General features: G+C 40.0%; 1 protein-coding gene across 4 annotated transcripts in view; it reads left to right on the forward strand.

The window, feature by feature from the left end:
* The first annotated feature begins 4,351 nt into the window (after positions 1-4,351).
* sas (stranded at second transmembrane protein) overlaps positions 4,352-21,294 on the forward strand; it is a 186,510-nt gene continuing 169,567 nt past the window's right edge. For all 4 annotated transcript variants that reach the window (XM_083137678.1, XM_083137676.1, XM_083137680.1 and 1 more), the window contains exon 1: positions 4,352-4,688. In XM_083137678.1, the coding sequence (XP_082993804.1) occupies positions 4,391-4,688 (298 nt within the window). In that variant the 5' untranslated portion in view covers positions 4,352-4,390. The remainder of the gene's footprint in view (positions 4,689-21,294) is intronic.

Consider the following 21,294-nt stretch of genomic DNA (forward strand, 5'->3'; position numbering starts at 1 on the left):
TGGATTACTCCAACATTCAAGCAGTGGTTCAGTTTTCCAGATGTCGCCACCGTTTAAATCTGCAGCTGTGGTAGTGCTTTGAAACTGACAGATAAAGTAAGCATAGGCGTGCGCAGACCCTCTGATTGGGGGGGGGGGGCAAATCCTTTATGAAAGTTCAGTCTGGAAATAAAAACCTCATATTATTTCACTGTTTTAGTTGCATTGCATTGATGTGTGTGTGTGTGTGTGTATGTATGTATATATATATATATATATATATATATATATATATATATATATATATACGAGGGTCACTATTTATATTTTGAGCCTAACAATGAAAAAACAGGAATTTGGCATTGAAAACTGCTTTATTGTTTTTCGAAGTATTCTCCATTATGGTCAATACACTTTTGCATTCGTTCGAATCATTTGTCAAAGCAGTTTTTCCAATCTTCTTGAGACACCTCCATAATATGGTTTTTGAACGCATCAACGGCGTCTTCCGCCGACGAAAATCGTTGTCCACGCAATTTATTCTTGACATTCGGGAACAAGAAGAAGTCACTGGGTGCCAAATCAGGACTGTACGGCGGATGACCCATCAATTCGATTTTTTTACTGTTCATAAAGTCGGTTGTTAGACGAGATGTGTGACAGCTGGCATTGTCTTGATGAAGAATGATCCGACGGCGTTTGTTTGTTTTCCGTATTTGACCGAAGACCTCTGGCAAACAAATTGTTGTGTACCATTCAGAGTTGACCGTTCTACGTTCCTCTAAAGGCACAGTTGCCACATGACCAGTTTTCGCGAAAAAACAGGCGACCATTTGTTTCGATGTGCTTCGAGTGCGAACAACTTTTGTTGGATTGGGTTCATCTTGAAACACCCATACAGTCGACTGCTGTTTACGTTCCGGCTCATATGCATATATCCATGATTCGTCACCTGTTACAATCTCATATACGTCTTTTGAAGCACCACGATTGTATTTATTGAGCATTTGTTTGCACCAATTGACGCGATCGTCTTTTTGAGTTTTTGTCAAATTGTGTGGGATCCAACGAGAACATACCTTTCTCACAGCTAAATGATCACGTAATATTTTATATATGCCGGTGGAACTAATGCCTATGGTTGCCTCAATCTCACAGTATGTCACATGACGATCTTGCAGGATTAGGTTTTGCACAGCATCAATGTTTTCTTGAACAACAACTGATTTTGGACGACCTTCGCGAATCTCGTCGGTGAGCGAATGCGGCCACGATTAAATTCGTTATACCAGCGTTTCACAGTGGAAAAGGATGGGGCTTCATCGCCAAATGTGGAAGTAAGTTGATCGATGCACTCTTGTCTTGATAATCCACGTCGAAAATCGTAAAAAAAATCATCGCACGAAAATGTTCACGAGTTAATTCCATTTTATTGTTGTCGCGCAATCTCCAAGGCAACATAAACAACACAAATCAAGCTATTGACAAAACATTTGAAGTACGTTATGGTCAATAATGCCAGACGATTCCGTGCAAACGTCAAATCGCGCCTAACTTCAATCAGTGTTGCCAAGGCTCAAAATATAAATAGTGGCCCTCGTATATATATATAAAATGCAGGAACATAGAAGAACCATAACGAATAAATAAATTGTCTCTGAAATGTGCTGCGCTTCTTTTCCTCCAAAGAATGTGTTCATGTATTTAAGACAAACTGTTTAGCAGCAAGAGGCTGAAGTACTTAAAGGTTATAACTTCTCTCTCTGGTAATTTACAGTGCAAAGTGTATTTTATAAAAGAACAAAATTGCGAGCGCAACGAGCAAGAAAATTTTAAGATCCAAAGTTTTGCAAACTAAAAACAATATTGATTTAATTTGGCACAAAAAATGTGCTGGGGCGCCATGGCATTTTCTTTTACAATTTTCTTCATTTACATCGTTCAGTGCCCTGGGCCAAAACTCCCGCCTTCCTCTAGCTACAGCTCTGAACTTGACAGGACTGTAAGAAAGTAGATACTACAGGTGCTCTTGGCCATCAGGAAGAAATAATGCAATAAAGACGTGAAAACTAATTTTGTCCTGCTACTCTTAGATTCTACTACTCTTGCTTTCTTTTACCTCAATGTTTGCCTCCCTTGCCCCCTTCAATTGATTTGCGTCCAAGGCAGGGCATTGCCCCCTCCCCCTGTGGTTGCGGCACTGCACCTCCTTCCCCCGTAGTTTCTTTGAACTTTGATCAGCTTGAAAATACTTTATTTTCTTTAAGAGTATAAAGTATAATATCGTTTAATAACAGCGATAAGATTCCTCTACACTAAATTTCTAGGTGACAGTATATTAATATAGGGACATGGACGTCTGGAAGGGGGAGCAAGGATGGCCACACCTCCCCCTTAGAAATCGAATGTCAAGCTAAAAGTATATATTTCACACGTATAATTTGATTTGTTATAGTAATTTACATTAATGCGATAATTTCAAATTCAAATGTTGTTTTTTTAGATTAAAAGAATCTGCGGATGTCCATGATTAGGGGGCCACTGCTCCTTGCCTCCCCGTGCGCACGCCTATGAAATTAAGAAACATAAAATTTGCAGCATAAAGTTAAAGAAAAGAGAACAATCCGCGTAGTATTCAAGAAAAGAAACAGGAATTGCCTGACACTTGCTATAAAATAAGCTCTTTTCAGTTCTTACGGCGGGCGCTCTAGAAGCTGGCAGGGGAACCAACCAGACAACAGCAGTGGCGCCGAGAGACACGACGCGGCCGGAAAAAGTACTACGTGAAACTCGTTCTACTGGCCGCTACGTTTCTTATCGTGCTGGATTGGTCGTTTCCCCGCTCCCCGCTCCCCACTTCCCCTGCCAGCTTCTAGAGCGCCCGCCGTAAGAACTGCAAAGAGCTATAAGAGGAATTGCGTGCTGCAAGTGGTTGACTGAAAAAGAGTCCTGGGAAGAAGAAGATGGCGTTAGAAGCGACTGGATCCTACATTGATATGAAGCATAGGTACAAGATCGGAAGCGTACGGATAACGTTCCACGAGCAGAACGGATTTCGTAACCAAATTTTCCAGATTCGACTACCATCCTGGCCATGGGCGTTTCTTATGAGTGTCCCTTAACCACTTTCATCTAATGATTCATCCTTAACATCGTGATTAGCCAAAACTGGCAGATAAGCGAAATTAGACATTTCCAGAGAGAAATTAATTAATATGCGGGACGTTGATACAGTGAATGTAATATCATAAAATGGTTCTCTAGAAGCATCTAGCTTACACAGGCTTGACAAGTCAAATGCTCAGATCTTCACCGGGGCATAAGCTCAGCTTAAAGATTTGATGAAATATTTTTCAATATTTTCTCCGTTCACCCATGGCCAGACTTTCTAGGTAGGATATATCTTTATATAAACATTTATTTTAATGTTGACGTTGTTATAATGTGTTCCAAAAAGGGAGGGTTTCTATTTTTGCATAATTATTCATGCAATTTCATTTTATTTTTATCACGAAAATTTGGTTATTACAAATTGACAGGATGTGCCATGCCCCCTACCCCCCTTTCCTGGTATTAACTTGTAGCTTTGCTACCTCAAACTAAGCTTGGTCTTTTTACATTGTCTTGTACTCATTTTAAACTGCCTTTTACCTCCTTTAAAAGTTTACCAGCTCTGTCTACTAAACCAACTAGTACCATAATAGGTTTACGGTAGATTGAATTACTTTTGATAGCAATCCCGGTGGCCGAGCGTGTTAAGTGGTTGACTTTTGATCTCGCAACTTAAGTCCCGGCCTGGGACATGTCACACGGGGTACGTGATCTAATGTTGGAATTTTTCCGGCCTTGTCCCCGCATAAAGTGCTCTGGACAATGGGTTCCTGGGGACAAACCTTCGGGAAAAAGGCGACCGGAGCGTGATGCTGATCATATCGCCTCCAAAATGGCCGAGATCGAGGATTGGGCCATAACCACACATCCCGTAAATGTGCCTTCATGGAACGGTGCTACATGCACAGGAAACCTTACCTTCACCCTTTTACGTTATGCAATCCAGTGCATGGTGTCAATTTTCAAGTGCGAAAGCGAATAAGTGACTCCTTATACACCCCCTCCCCCTTAAGTGCTTTTTTATCTGTGAAAAAAATCCTCAACATTAGCTTTGGTAACCCCAACACAACAAGAGCGACTTAAATGGGGTTGAAGTCACTTTTCGTTACCAGTGTGTTGTCATGTTATAAGAGAGAGCTGTCACGAAACGCCCCCGATGACGTCCACTTTGTTGCTTTTCGCTTCCGGTAGATTGCAACACTGCCTCTCCATGCACCTCCGTAAGGTGTCCCCGCTCTGTTTTAGCTCAGTGGTCGTGCAGAGATCGGGCGGTGTACACTGATGTAGTGCCTAATCGGATATGATTAAGTTTTCCTTGAGAAGCAGTGCGGCAAAGATGCCTTTATTGAGGCTAGCCTGTGTAGTTTACATTGTTGTGTTGTTCTCGTGTGTTGTGCATGGAGATTCTTGTGATTGTGAACCCAGGTGCGCTGGAAATGCCACTTCTACAGACTGTCCCAATGGTCGGGTTATTGCACGGGAAGATTGCGACTGTTGTTTCGTCTGTGCACAGCAGTTATCGGAGGATTGCGACCGTTCCAGGCCATGCGATGTCGATTTCGGATTAGTGTGCAGTAATTCGTCCGGAAAATGTGAAGGTAAGCATTCTAAATTGACAGAAAACGACAAAATTTAGTCACTTCACTCCACCTGCCAACTTTGTATTGTGTTATTCTTTTTTTCAGACGAGTTATCATAATATTCAAGAGTTATCTTTTCAAATAATGTTCTTCCATGACCTGTATTTATCGAACTTCAACAATATTTCAGATTGTCCGGTCATTCATCCCCTGCGTGCTTGTTGGAAAACTTGATCTTCTTTTGTCGAGCTTTTTGGCGGAGCATTTTTTGTGCCTCTGTCTCTTTGTTGGCGAGGCATTGTTCGAAGCGTGAGGCTCTCTTAGGCTGTATTGTTCTCCACATTTGTTCTTGTTTATAAAATATAACTTTTGTGAAATGCCCAAGTAAATAGATATTAACCAGCGTGCTGGACTTAACGCAACCTAAATATGATATTTCGGCAATAAATATGATTGTATTCTCTTTTATGCATCACGTCTTCACGAGACGAAAATTTACTTCATTGAACTGTCTGTCCGAAAGACTAAAGTACTAAATTAAAATTATAAAAATGTACTTGTTTGACATTTCTTGTTCCCACAATCGATGGTTATTTATTTCGTTTGATCTTGGAAGGCAAGGATTATTGGACAGTACCAAAGAATGTTTATGCACGCTACTCTTTATGATAATATGCATAAAGTATTAATCAGGAACTTTACTTATAGTCAACAATCTAGCATCTTTTTTTATTCAATATATATTCAATTATTTATCCATTTGACGTTAATTTCCTTGTTTTATACAAATTTTGATGTTCTTATGTACACGCAAGTTAGGTAATAAATACGTGCTATCATATTCTACTCTTGTACCGTCTTTTCACCTATTCATGTAATACTAACAATACAATATTAATAAATTTGCATATTTTAATAATTTATTTTTAATTTAAACATTATTTCTGAGACTCTTGGTTCGGACCCCAAACCCGAAATATATTTCTAGATACGTGACTATGTTTTTGTTACATTACCGCTTCAAAGTCAGATATCTTGTAGTTTTTCGAGGCTATTGTATAGAGGATAGACCGCTACGGTATAGTGACCACAAATAGAGATTTTGAAAATGTGAAACCTTCACATTCCCAATAATTATATATAGAGGGAAGCTCGTATAATGCATTATTTTACTAACATCGCAGACAAATTATATAATTCATCTGTGGTTATTATTGAGCCATGAATTTCTCATAATTATATTTGTCTTACATCCGTGTTTTGTCTACAATGCTATTGAAAGGAAATGTTTCCGTAGCACATAGATGTAATAATAATAATAGATTACTTAGATGTAATTTATGACTGCATTATGACTACAGTGCTGTGTTTTAGACCCATACTGTCAAAACTGATTGTTTATTATTTTTATACAATGTTTATATTTATTGTAACAACAATGAAACTCCTCCCCCCGCCGGCATTGCCAGTTAAGCAGAGGCTGAATCACCATGGAAACATGTTCAGGAAGAGAAAATAATGTTCCATCCTTGAGCCCAGTGTTTACATACGTGTTTTTAGATACATACGATCCACACGCCGGATGCGAGACGTCAGATTTGAGGTCAGCAAGGCATTGTTGTGCTCTGCACAGGATTTAACACGTTGGAGAAGGGCTGGAGAAATATACACAGATTTTCACCATGTTGGTAGAATGTCGGGAATGGTGTTTTTCGCTATTTCAAACTTTCACCATTAATCATATCGAATGCTGTATCCAAAAAAACTTGTTCTCGCTAGAATACATTATTGTATAAACCTACGTTATTCACATGTGGGGAAAGTTTTGTTTTGGACTTGGCGCCAAAATTGAACTTTTTTTTTCAAAGAGACAGTGGCGTACCTAGACAGAAAAGGGGCGAATGTAATCCGATGAGGTTTATTTCTTAGTATTCGGTGCTATATTTTACAACTTTTTTATAGATTGGACTTCATTTTATGCAGAAAAGCTTACACTGAGTATTTGCACATACAGTCGAATGCGTAGGTATTACCAGTCATATTGCTAATCACTATTTTCATTCATACTTCTCTTACAAACTAGGTTTTTAAATAATTGAATTGTACTGTTGCGTATGTAGAGGATATCAACTGTTTTGTTGATGTTTTGTTGCAGTTTTTAGACGTTGCGTTGACTACACTTGGTTATGTAGATACTTCAGTGGCCACTCTCAACTTTTCTTCCTCGTTTCACCGTATTAACGTTCAGTTAGTCATCATTTGCAAGTAAAATGAGCAAATCAGTGATCGAAAGTACTTCAAAACATGCATCGTTTCTTTAATGTTGCTGTTTACAATTCGAAACAAATTACGTAACCAGCACGTGGACCAATTTGTGCGATTACAACCATTAAGGAAATGATCCTTCGGTGATTTTTCTTACATAATATTTATCAGGTGAAACTGCTTAATGAGGTTTTGCAATGAAGCAACATTGTTAAATTATTCAAACGTGCAGGTGAGATACTGCCTGGCTTGTAATTAATTGAAGTCGTTACATCGCGTTTAGTAACTGCCTCAGCTGTTTTGTTATCTACGAGCTTGTTTTATTCTCTTATTTTCAATTTCTTGCACGTATAAGTTCATGTAAGTTCTTGTCAACATATGTACAGTAACACCTATTACAGTTTTAATGGCCTTTGTGGAAACTGCTTGCGAAGTCTGAAGTTCAAATGTCCTGAAACTTGTAGATGTATAAGAATAATTTTGGGGTTGTCTTAATGTATTTGGATACACGTTTGTCGTAAATGCGTCTTGTAGGAAATTGAGAGTTTCCTGACTTTCTGTTCGCAGCAATGTCTATGTAGGCTTCAACCTTGCATAATAGTGCATATGAAAACTGCTTAAGGATTTAGCCTAAGGAGTTATAGAACGTCGAAATTGTTTTTTATCTATTAATACAGTGGGATCCATGAGTATTGCCATGCAAATTGTCCATCACCATGTTCGTGCACTTTATTTGACCCAATAAGAGCTTCAAGAATTAAAAGAAAACTCAAAACAAGCTGTTGACAACTTCTGCATCAGCATACATAAAAATCCATCTCTTAATAACACACAGTATGTAAGAGAATAATTAATGTAAATAGTCATGGACAATTTGCACGGTAATACTCATGGATCCCACTGTACTAGATGTGTAAGAATAATTTGAGCGTTGTCAAAATTCATTCGTATTCACGTTTCTATACTTAATGCATCTTGTAGAAAGTTGAGATTTTCCTAACCTCCTGTTCGCATTTCAGTTGCATATAACTTATGTTGGCTTCAACCTTGCTTGTATGTCATTCAGTCAGTGAAAACACGCTGAAACATTATTTACAAATTTAACTTGCATCAATCAACTTGATGATTGCAGCTGTTTTGTCATTATAACTCGATAGAAATTGTTACATTCTCACAGAATTTCCAAGTAGGGAGGTTGGCCAATGCCTTCTTGTAAGAAGGCCTGTACTGACTCTTCTTATATACGCGCAACGTCATTATTTGTAGGCCGTGGGTCGCAACAGATATTTAAATCTGCGGGAACGTCATGGAAATGACTGTGATCGAAGGTGTGTTGTTGGTAAAATCATTTAGTTCAAGAAATGTTCAAGTGGTTTAAGTACAATTATTGCTTTTTACTGTTTTATATTTAGTGATGAGATAGTAAAGTTTTTTTTATGAAACTAACTAGTGAAGGACGCGGTGAATCAGCAGACTGAGAAATAGTGCATGTATTTGCCATTCTTCTTGTGTAACTTGAAGTCAGCTGATTGTGAAAGGAGTACATTCTATGGCTTTGCAGCCTATTACTCTATTATTATCAGGTAAATAGGGATATATCTATACTATCGTACCTCTAATGTAGGATTTATGAAATTCATTATTTTTTAAATTGCTGAGCAGGCACCAGTCAGTGACGTATCCAGATCATACAAAATGGAAACGTAACTCCAGTGGTGTGCCCAAGATTTACAAAAATGGTGTACGTGTATTTTTTTGGTAGTCAAACCTCATTTTTGCCATATTTTCCTCCCTTTTGCGTTATTTTGTAGGAATTCTTGGACAAATGTTGGTTATGACCCACAATAACAGCCCTTGGGCATGTCACTGTGTAACTCTTCCCTGAAAGTATTCTGTGTTTTACCATTTTGCATATATGTCACGCCCTTTTTTATTAGAAAAGCTGGGTTATTTTGATGCTACAAGTGTATCACCTGGGCAGGTAAATTAGATTGGACAAGCATTTCTTGTGGCGAAAGGATATTTTGTTTCTGAACATTAATTTTTATCCTCAAATATTGCATTGTTGCTGATTTGTTCGAGTTAAGAATCGGGAACTACACGATGTAACTTCTATCTTATTAAGCTGATTGGTACACTCTGCAATCTTTTATAAATCAATTGTAGCATTGAACAATTGAGCATTGTGCCTTTCCATTTTTCTCAAGTTATAATTGGTACGGGGGAAAGGAGGCTGATTGCACGTTGCTCAATGAATCTTGGTAAATTCCTCAAATCTGTGTCGAACTGAGACAAAAGCAATAACCTTGTTATTCTCTGTGTTCACCGCGATTAACCGTTCCGGGTCGGTAAGTAAAGGAACTCTTACAAGGCACCTTGGGGCACAGGGCCGCCATCTAGCAGCAAATCTAAACAATGAGATATGATATAATCAATTACATTGTTGCGCACTGTGTGGCTAGTTTAATGAGAAAGAAGCGGCCGCTTAATACTCCCATGAGCCTTTGCGAAAGGAGAGCAATAACTCTGGCAATAATGCCCATAATGCAGCGGGCGGAAAACTCTTGACTTTTCTTCCAACCGTTTCCGCACTGTTGAACCAAGCAAGTTGCGTCAAGTTTCGTTGATAAAGTGCAGTCGGTGTTCCCACCACGCTGGCGGGGTTTTATCAGACGCATTAGTGGAAGGCTTGCAGGTTGAGAAACAAAAGGATAAAATGACATTTATTGCTGGCAATTGTCCGGCTGAGACCGTAATTATCTTAATGATGCCATAATGGCACGTTTTGTGTTGGAAAAAGGGTGCTGGGAGCGCAATAACTATCTTGTTTTCAAGCTTGGAATGAGATCTTGGAATGTTGTGCAATTCATCAGATCTATTGCTTCGAAAGTGCTTCTGGTTCAGTTGATTTTACGTACAGATTGAAGTTCGGGAATGTTTTGCAGGCTGTTCAAATAATAAGGCAGGAAATTCACGTTGCTAATTGTTTGTGGTTGTGTGTTTTACATTAGCGTCACCATAGGACGAGCGACAGGGGTACAAGCCCACACCGAAATTGTGATAGCTGACGTTTCTGCACACATAAGTAAAACATATGAGAAATAGTGAAACAGCAAGAGTAGCTTTTAACACGAGAGTGGTTTATAGTGGAGGGAGAGGGGAAAAAGTAGTTGCATGCCCAAGAGAGTTGGTGAGGGCCATAACCTCCTTTGGCCTAATATTCCTAAAAAAATGCAAAACGCAGGAAAAGATGGTAAAATGAGGATTGAACACTAAAAAATGTATACGATACGAACCCCCATCCTTTTCGAAAATCCTGGGCACGGCACTGGGGAGAAGTAAGTGAAGGAGGTGAGGGAACTGCAAAGGAAAGCAGTGAAAAGTTTAAATCGAGAAAAGGGGAGGGAAAAATGGGGAAGAACATGGAAATAGAGAGGGGGTAATAGGAAAAAAATAAAATGAGAATGAACCGAAAAACACTTTATGCCCAAGTAGACTGATTGGGACTGGACCTACAGTTTAAAGTGTGGTCCGAACAATCGGGACTCCAATCGGGACTCGAACCAGAATTCACTTGTTACGAGAGCAGCAGCTTAAAAGGATCACAGTAATTGCCTGTGTAACTACCAAATACGCTAAACAAATTACGATCCTAAATCGTTAGTTCTTGTTGTGGTCACAACATCGCGCTACGACGTCAGGTGTTCCGGGTTCGAATCCTGGCCTGGACATGGGTGTTCTTTGTATGTACCCCTTTATCAGTTTCATCATATCACTCATCCTAATCGTCGCGAAAAGTGGCGGAAAATCGACGCAAATTAACCCAATGAATTGGTTAGTTTTCGTTGGTTGCTTGCTTTACATGCCTTGAGTCCTAAACGAAGCTCTAACTGAATCGGCAGGTTTAAGAAGGGAATGAAGACCAAAAAATGGCAAATGACCTTTTGTACTCATCATCGGAAAGCGTCGCTCTACACGTGAGTGTGAAGAAATATATAAAAAGGCCGCCCCTAGAGGAAGATACAGAACCCTGAAATCAACGTAAGGTGTAAGAAGGAAATGAATACCGGACCTATTAGAATGCCACATTACCAATCAACGAAAAAAAAGTTAATGATGCTAGAAAAATCCTCCCCTACATTCCAGAGGACAAAGAAACCTTTCTACGACGTCATGGTAACTTGGCCTACAATTTCTCACCACAATGAAGATCAGTCGGTGTTTGACTTGCCTTCAAATTTCCAAAATTTAGACATTATTTTGTATTATTCATTCCATTGTACACTTTATTTCCGTTTTTTCACCAGCAAAAACTTCATACGTTTTAAGAAGGAAATAAAACCACCACCTTTTTTACATTTTATACAAGTTCTGGTTACATGTACATTGTTTTTCACGTACTCCTCTATACCTACACAGGGTTCTCACGTTCCAGTACGAATTTTGTGTTCTTGGACGCACACTCTCCCACTTATACAGTTTTTTTTTTATTTCCCACAAATTGACTTTTTGGACTTATTCCCTTCTTAAACCTGCCGATCAGCGATGCCAACCCTAGCATAATGGTGCTAAACCTAGCATAATTTAACCGTCCTTAGCACCTAGCACCCTGTGTTTGGCATAACAGCCAAATCTAGCATAATCTTAGTCTGTGCCATAATCTGCAACGTTGGTAGATATTGACCTCAAAGGAAAGTGCTCTGAAGAAGTAAAAATAAAAGTAACACGCCTTTCATTTCTTCCGCATCTTCCTGCTATAAAATCGAAGAGGATTGTTGGGGCGGCCCACTATCAAAAGTTTGTCCTTTCTCATCTTCCCTCTCCTCATCTGCTAGAAAAGATATGTGAAGAAGTTTTACAAATTTACTGAGCTACATGCCCTAGTTCGACCCTTGGTAAGGTAAGGACATGTAATGATGTTTTTATTCCATCCCATAGTCCATAGACCATTTCATCAGTTCTTCATCCACCCTCATTGTCTCTTCCAGAGACCCTAAGGCAAAAAAGCGACTTAAAATAAATAGATCTTAGGGTGGGATACAATATAACATCTGAAAATAGTAATAAAATATATTTTTAATAATAATAAAATAATAATATTGCCCTAGCACAATTGGGTGGTTTTCTAGCATAATTTCACAGTTCGAACAGCACTTTTCGTAGCTGAGGGGTTGGCAACGCTGCTGCCGATTCAACTGGTCTCAGCGTTTAGAACTGGTGTTCTAAAAGCTTTCTTTAGATGATCGTTGCTGTCCAGATACGAATTTTTCATTGTGGAAAGGAGAACCAAAATCTTTAATACGTATCATAGAGATCTGCATGACAGCTAACATCCTGCTTTCGTAACCACGCTCTACTTATAGGAAAAAGGATATAGGCATATAATAGAAAGTTGTACAAGGTCAGTGCGAAACATAAGGAAGCCATTCTTGCAACTAATGCTATTCTAGGCCAACAGAGGCGATTGTCTCGGAGTAACCGCCAAACGTCCGTTCGAGACAAAAGTCGTCTCACTTAGAACCAGTTCCACAGTTTTTGTTTGTAAAGGGGGAGGGATTGTGTGTGTGCGTGTCTTGTACGATCGTCGGTTGTCTACATTCACGCATGATCGCTCATGCGGGGCTTCCATTTTGGTGTCCCCCCCGCCCCCCTCAATCCCGTCAAAGAAATTAATCAGCGAACGGGCGTTGTTCGTCTTTCGGAAATGATTCGCGACCTATATGAAGTGTCCATTAGTTGCCCTCTTTGCACAGATCTGGCTATCAAAATTCTATTCTCTGTTCGCCGTAGGAATGAAGTGAGCAACATTGTCCGCAGAATTTTGTCTCAAGGGAAACAGAACAAGGTTTATTATTATTATTATTATTTATTAGTTCAGCACAGGATACATCTTCCAATTATGTTGAACATAATATACTATCAATAAAAGAAAATATCAAGTGAACATATATGTAAACACAATATTTAAACTAATTTATGTATTTTTTCTTCTTCAGTGCACTAAATGAATCTGTAAATATGTCAAATTCTACAGTTTTTTAATAGTTCGTTCACTGTGTCCTGCATTCGCACTGCAGGTGAGAACCTATGCATGTTGACTCTTGATCTCTCTCTGTGTAGAATAGATTTCGTTGTCTTGCACTTTGGCGGCCTACATTAAAGGTTATAGTTCGTAATAGCTCAGAACACTGACAGTCATGTTTAGTCAATTTCTGTAGAAAAATGACGTCACTGATAACTCTTCAAATACCATACCGGATCACCCGTCCCACGCTCAGTGCAGGCGGGGGAGGGGTGTGGGGAGTGACGTCGTACAATATGAAATCACTACAAAATACACAGTGCCTGAGGCCTCCCCGATGGCGCAGTGGTAGCGACGTCGCCTTGTAAGCAAGGGGTCCCAGGTTCGATACCTGGTGGAGGCACATAGTGGTTCGGATCGCACTTTAAACTGGATGTCCAGTCCCGATTAGCCTTACTGTGTATAAATTGGACTTAAAACACCAACTCAATCTATGAATTAGTGCTGCCTGATTCCATCCCTCGCCAACTCAACTGTTCTGTTAAATATATTATTATTATTATTTCACAAATCACAAAATTCAAATTGAATTGAAAATACTTGGACGTTATATACAAGTTCAGATTCAACTCTACTACATTTAATGTAATTAATGACTGAACGAAAGTAATGACGAAAGGGTCACGGCTCTTGGGGATAGAAGAAACCTGAAACCACGTCAGCAACAAGCCCCCGGTCGCGAACTAGCACAAAATCTTCAACAATACACTCCTTCTCAGCATGCATATACCGTAAGCAACCTGCACACTGGGAACTATGCACAGCGAGCTTTCACCTGAAGCGGTGAATGTAGAAGGGTGAACGGTGGAGGAGGACGTGGCAGGCACCCACCAGGTGAAATCAGGCTACCTGAATGAAGGTGCAAAGCTGCGGTCACATTTTTATCAACAACTTGGCGAGAAAGTTACTGGGACGCGACCCTTCGCGGCACATCGAACGTTCAGAATGCTGGTAGAGAAAGAACATGCCATTTGGTTTGATTTTTGTTATTGAGTGCCGCTTGTCTTCCACTTTAGGCTAATCGCGACGAAAGCGATGATATGATGAAGGAACACTCACAAAGAACACCCATGCCCAAACCGGGATTCGAACCCGGGACCCCTGTCGCCTTAACGCGCTGTGATGATAACCACTCACCACTGAGTGCGACGGCGTAAGGGGTGCCCTTGTCTGGAAGGCACCCAGATTTCAACCTCTTCCAAGGCTTTCCCGATGGCATTGTGGTAACGTCGCCGCCTTGTATTTCAAAGGGTCCCGGGTACGATACCCGGTGTAGGTCCATAGTGGTTCGTATTCCATTTTGAACGGACACCAATACCTGACAATTGTAATAATTAAAAGTTATTCAAAACATTCATTAACAATAGATTAGATTACATTATTAAAGATTAGGCACACACAGGAGATTTTCAACGAAAAAATGCAGGCTCGACCAGGACTCGAACCTGGGTCTCTGGCATACCGTTTCATTTCTCTACCACTTTTTATTTTTATTTCTATATCATTTACATTACACTAAGTATATCAATAATCAAGACTTTACACAAGTAATTAAGAGATATTACAAATTGGTACATAGTGAAATATACAATAATTTCAATGTGTATAGAATTTTACATAAGAGATTATGTGAATGCTAGAATTAGCCTTTCACGTCAGTAATTCAATATAATTTCGTAATCTACCTAGTAAGATTCACCATCTATTTCTTTTTCAGTGTGTTCAGATTTTACATAATGTAGTACATTAATCAGTTATTAAGATACAATCGTACCAAAGGTGTACGTTAATACATTTTGTAAAAAGTTTGCATACAAACTTCGCACCACTGAGCTGCCGAGCCGCCTGATTTTTCGCTGTCACTGTTTCACCTGCGTGGAATCTTCTCTGCCAGTGCTACCGCAACGGGATCTGTTGCCTTTTGAAACACAGTAGGCTTCGATGTTGCTTGTTTCCTCCCAGCGTAGAGATGTTAATTATTGATCTATCCTGTGTGTGCCTAATCTTCAATAATTAACATCTCTACGCTTGGAGGAACCAGGCAGCGTCGAAGTCTACTGTGTTTTAAAGACAACAGATCCTGTTGCGGTAGCACTGGCAGAGACGATTCCACGCAGGTGAAACAGTGACAGCGAAAAATCAGGCGGCTCGGTAGCTCAGTGGCAGAGCAATGGCACGGTATGCCAGAGACCCAGTTTAGAGTCCTGGTCGAGCCTGGATGTTTCGCTGAAAATTTCTAAATAGTGTTAATTATATGCATTAATTGACCAAGATTTTTGCTTTCAAATATACAAAAATTACATTAGAATGCACAAAACGGGTGCAAAATAAGGGAAACATCCTATTTTGCATAATTTCCAGGATAGACTTCATTAAAGTGTCGAGAGGCATTTTTATAGAACACGTGAAAAACCAAACTGCCTTAAAAGTATCGGTCGATATCGGTTCATAAATTCGATACGATACTTCCTGATACTACTGGTATCGGCCGATACCGATAGATCGGCTCAGCTCTGTTTCAAATTGTAGGTCCAGCCAGTCCAGATTAGGCTATTACGATTGATAACAGTGGCCATTGTTTTTCTTCAGAGACCACTTGATTACAAGGCAACCACCTTACCACTACGCCATCCGGGAGACTCGTCTGTCTGTATATGACCAAACAGTAAGTGACGCTGACATTTCCATAATAACGGCCGATAAAACTACAAAGACAAAAAGATAAAATATATCCATTCTGGGCTTTTTCTTTGTGAGAATCTTTACTTACGGTCATCTAGAGATGTCCAGGAATTTTAAATAAATTCAATTCCGGTCCAGGAGAGAAAATCAGCAGGCGTAAATGGGTCCTGGACCGTAAATAACCTTTCTATCTGTAAAGTATTCCAATTCGGTCCGGGAACCTTTTTTCCCGGTTCAATTTAAATTCGGTCCAGGAACTTTTTTCTGGATCAATTTTAAATTCGGTCCAGGAACCTTTTTTCCGGATCATCAATTTAAATTCGGTCAAGGAACATTTTTTTCTGGATCAATTTAAATTCGGTCCAGGAACTTTTTTCTGGATCAATTTAAATTCGGTCCAGGAACCTTTTCTGGATCAATTTAAATTCGGTCCAGGAACCTTTTTTCAATGAAACAATACGCTACTTGGACCGAATGTAAATTGTGCGAGAAAAAGGTTCCTGGACCGAATTTAAATTGATCCAGAAAAAGGTTCCTGGACCGAATTTAAATTGATCCAGAAAAAGGTTCCTGGACCGGTCATGCAGTGCAACCCAGTAGAACCCATTAGAATTTATGAGTTCCTGGACGATTAACAAGCCTGCTATAAATTACGATATTCTTAACAACTTGCTCGCTCTGAAAGATGTATGATGACATGAATATCGCCTACAATGTTTGCACGAGTCAAACATCTATAACACACTGATTAGACTGAACCATAAACAGTCATATTCGGGAATTCTCGACCTAGTGTATTAGATAGGTAACACTACATCCATAGCGCAAACACCCAGGCATAAACGACCACGTGATGTTGCTTCAGAGCGAGTGTAAGAAATTTATTGCACCTGTCAGAATTTGGGGTCGTCATCCTTCTCCGTGAGTTAACTTGGCCAAGGCAGCATGCACACACACACACAGACGATGGTTCAGCAGTCACGACTCTGTAGCCTAGGATCTCGACAAAACAGACGCGAAGGTGCACGAGTACACTAGCTTCACGAAGCATCTTGTCGAGCTGCAAAACACCAGATGTTGCCGATAAAGTGTGCAAAGGTTGCCAGCTGCTATGAAAACTTCGTATGACCGTGCTCTTTCGTAAACTTGCTGCGAAGGCACATCTAAAGTTTGACGCAGAAAGGATGGTACTGCCTTGCAGGGTCGTTAAAGGTCCACGAACTTTAAACATAAAAAGGTTCTTTACGGCCCAGAACCCATTTACACTTGCTGATTTTCTCTCCTGGACCGGAATTGAATTTATTTAAAATTCCTGCACTTTTAACAATCCTGCTTCCTTGTGTTTATATGCTAGAAGATTGAACTGTCAATTTGTAGAAATTTGCAGTTGTGGCTTTAGTGAGCATTTAAGACTTAAGAAGAAATCATTCTATATTACCTACGCGAGGCCTGTGTCATAACTCTAAGTAAATAATATTTTTGGGAATATGATATTGTACTGTTCAATTCAGAATATAAACTGCATTAGTTCTTTCGTTTCTGATGTATTCCTCGTAAGTTTAGTGCTCACTTTCTTGATTCAATTGTGTTTGTCCCGTTTTAAACAATATGCTTCCATCTATGAACGCGAATTTCGTCCTTACTTACTGCATATTTCTAACTTTTAGTGCCCTTAAACTACGTTTACAGCTTATTTCTTTAATTTGTCTCTATACCCTTCTTTTGCACCTTTACGCTACCTTTGGGGTATATTTGTGTACAGTGGCGGCCATTAGGGGGTAGAGGGGGCAGTTGCCCCTTACTTTTTTGCCACTTATACCCCCGCACTATGCTAAACCTTATGTACCAAGCGAAATTAAAGTGTCCATGCCAGGAGCGTATATTCTAGGCTATCTTCGAAGCCTGAAGTCTGGAGAATAAAATACAGGAGAAAAATCGACCAGAAATTGTAAATAATATTATTCATATCAGTGAGATGATGTTGCTGATTCTGAAGTTGCCAACCTGATTTCTTGTGAGTTGGCAACCTGATTTCGTGTGAGTTGGCAACCTGATTTCGTGTGAGTTGGCAACCTGATTTCGTGTGAGTTGGCAACCTTATTACGTATGAATTGGCAACCTGATTTCGTATGAGTTGGCAACCTGATTTCGTATGAGTTGGCAACCACATTTCTTAGGAGTTGGTAAACTTATTTCTATTCATAGCCTAGGACCACGTGACGTAGTCAGATAGCCCAGACCTTAGACTCAGTATACGCCACTGGTCCTTGCCCCTTGTTTTTTAACCTAATCGACGCCACTGTTTGTGTACGTTTAATGCACTCATATTACAGTTCCGACGCTGTACTAACCGGTGTGCAATCAACAGCGCAGAACGGTTATGTTGACAAAATCCTGTTTCACTACTGGCTGTTTTGTGGAGGGTGAATTTTAACGCTGTCGGCTCTTGCAAAAGCGGTGGGCCTAATTGGCTGTTTGACCACGACTTCCTTCGCAACTAAACGCAGAAACACAGGGTCACTGTCATAAAGGCGGTCTCTGCGCCGGTTCCTGTGCGTTTAGTGCATATTTCTTTAATTTAAGGGGGAACTAAAGGCAATTTTGCAGTAACTTTTCGATAACAGATGGCAGCACCGTTTGTCATGGCAACCGAGTGCCATGTTGCCAGATCTACCTTGACAATTATCTTGGTACCATTAAACTACATTTAGTGTGCGGGCTTCCGTGGCGTAGTGGTTCCATACTGTCACCATTTTATCAGTTCATCGTCCAGATAAACCGAAGACTGGAAAGGGCTTTAAATAAAGAAAATTACAATAGAAACTATATTTAGTGCATAGTTGTTCAATTTTAGTTCCAATTCCTCTTTTCCTAGAGCGTTTCTAATATTTTTAATACCTGCTTACGCCCATTTAACGTTTTTATAATATTTTAGTGACATATTTCTTCCGTTTAGTAGTTGTTTCCCCATCACATAGCGTTTTATCCCGACTTTGAGCGTGCATGATTGGTTGATTTACTATACTTAACTTCGCATTTCTGCCTATTTTAGCTGATCGCGATGATGGGAATGAATTGGGGTCAGATGAAATGGGTGACAAAATATTTCCTCCTCTCCTTCTCTCTCTCTCTCTCTCTCTCTCTCTCTCTCTCTCTCTTAGAGAAGGAAGATAAGATAAGGAGATCGAAAGAATGGGGCTGATGGGGCTGCAGCAGAAAGAGAAACGAGAAGGAAGGAAAATCTCTCTCTCTCTCTCTCTCAAGAAGAAGGAAGAAAGAAGAAAACATAACCCCCCCTCTCTCTCTCTCTTTCTTCTTTCCTTCCTCGTTATCTCTCTTCATTCAGGTGGAGGTGTCCCCACCCCCTTTCCCTCTCTTTCTCTCCCTCTCGAGAGAGAGAGAGAGAAAGAAAGAAAGAATAGGCTCTCTTTCCCACTCTTTCTCTCTTAGAGGAGAGGGAGAAGAGGAAGAAAGAAAGTAAGAGAGAAAGAGAAAGAGAGAGAGAGAGAGAGAGAGAGAGAGAGAGAGAGAAGTATAGCCATCTCTCTGTGTGTGTGTGTGAGAGAGAGGGGAGAGAGTGAAAAGAGAGAGAGATATATAAAGGGGAAGGGGAAGGAGGAGGGTTGAATGTGAAAGAGAGAGGGAGAAAAGAAAGAATGTAAGAGAGATGGAAAGAGAGAGAAATGGAGGGGGAACTATTTCTTCATTCCTCTTCCTTCTTCTCTCCTCCTTTATGTTTTCTTTCTCACCCTCCGCCCCAAAGGAACCTACCAAAAAGGAGATCTCGAGAAAGAAGAAACGCAAGAGGAGAAGGACAGAGAGAAAGAGAAAATGAACGTTGCGTTCTCATAATAAAATATTTCGTAATTATGATGTAAATCTTCGTTTTAAAGGTTGTTCAAAGACAAAAGTGGTAGCCGGCATAATTTTAAGTAGAAGTTTGCATTTACCACTTCGGTAGTTCCACAGTTCTTTACTGTTTCCATTTAAAAATTTCGATTTTCTCAACATTTCGGGAGGGAGCCGCGAGTCCAGTCGCCAGAGCCTCGTAATCCCGCAAAATGCTGTCCTGGTGTTCTACGTTAGAGTGAAGTTGGTGGACATAACGGAAGTCACCCCTTTGAAATCACTGAAAATCGGTGGCTCGACCAGTAACACCGGCCCCACTGTTGATGAAGAAGCAGTGGCAACCCTGAATCGAAGTGGAGAATCGTGCTACCACAGCGAAGCAGACAGGGAACCTACGGCGGATGGCCGGTTTGGGTGGCAGCAATAATACCTCGGCTCCTCGCGTCCTACTAAACCGCAAGAACGCATCCACGACGCGGCAATGAGGTCCTTCACGACCCAAAGGAGCCGAGTCATCATCGGATGATGTAAGAGGGATTTCTTACCACTCCCTGGCATCCTTCGCCCTACTCTTCTCCTCATATGGGCTCGCTGTGTTCGGCGCCATTTTGAATCTAAACAAAAAGAGTATCAGTCAGAGCTTTCTCCCGCGTTTAGTGTATATTTCTGAACCACTATATGCTTTTCACCCACTTATACTTCCTTGTTTTCCTTTTAGTGCACTTACACCGTTTTCAGTGCAAATTTCTTTACTTTCAGGACTTTGACGCCATTTGTAGTGCAAATCTCTTAACTTTCAGTTCCCTTAAACTACGTTTAGAGCATATTTCTTAACTTGTAGTCTCCTTAAACTACTTTTAGTGCAATGAAACTATAGATTTAGTGTATATTTCTTTGCTTTTAGTGCCTCTAAACTACGATTAGTGCATACTTATATACGTTTAGTGCACTTAAAATACGTTTAGTACATATTTCTTTACTTTTAGAGCCCTTAAAGTTTGTTTAGTGCATCGTTATGTACTTTTAGTACACTTAAAATGCGTATAGTGCATATTTATTTACTTTGTGCCCTTCATCTACTTTCAAAGCATATTTCTTAACTTAACTTTTACTCTTTATGTTAGTGGGTTTTCACTTCTTTTAGTGTATTTTTCACATTTAGTGCATCTTTATTAAAATAAACTATTCATAATAACTTCCTTGTTTTATTGAGAACTGATAAAATTGAGATGTTATTAGTTAACTCTTGTTCACGCTGGAGATCTGTGTTCGATTCCAGGGGTGCTTTTAGGTGGAAATTTTACAGAGTTCAAATGCAAGAGAAAGTGATAGAGGAACGAAAATTGAGAGACGTAGAAAGTAAATGTTAGTTTCAATATTGTGGTGGGAGAAGTTCCATTCGCGCCGTTGTATTTTAACCGGTGACTGACTGCACTTGTAGCTCTTTATGCGCAACGTCTGCTTCAGACGTGATTCTTTTTGGGATTGGGGCGAAGCTCATGTAATGTGCAATCGCATGTGCTGTTCACATGCTGGCAGCTTCTGGCCTGCGGTCGCTCCGTGCATGCGCAATTTCTCTGGCTGCATGAGGGGAATTGAACACCTCGCCAGGTGGAAGGAAGGACACCTTGCATTTCAATCCACCTGCAAAATTTGAATATCGTTGTGTATAGACACGTGAAATTAAGAAATATATATTAAAAATACTGCAAAGGTGCTAAAAGTAAATGAATATGCGCTAAATAT

Source organism: Lepisma saccharinum, chromosome 16 (genome assembly GCF_977018435.1).
Source record: "Lepisma saccharinum chromosome 16, izLepSacc3.1, whole genome shotgun sequence".
Lineage (NCBI taxonomy): Eukaryota > Metazoa > Arthropoda > Insecta > Zygentoma > Lepismatidae > Lepisma > Lepisma saccharinum.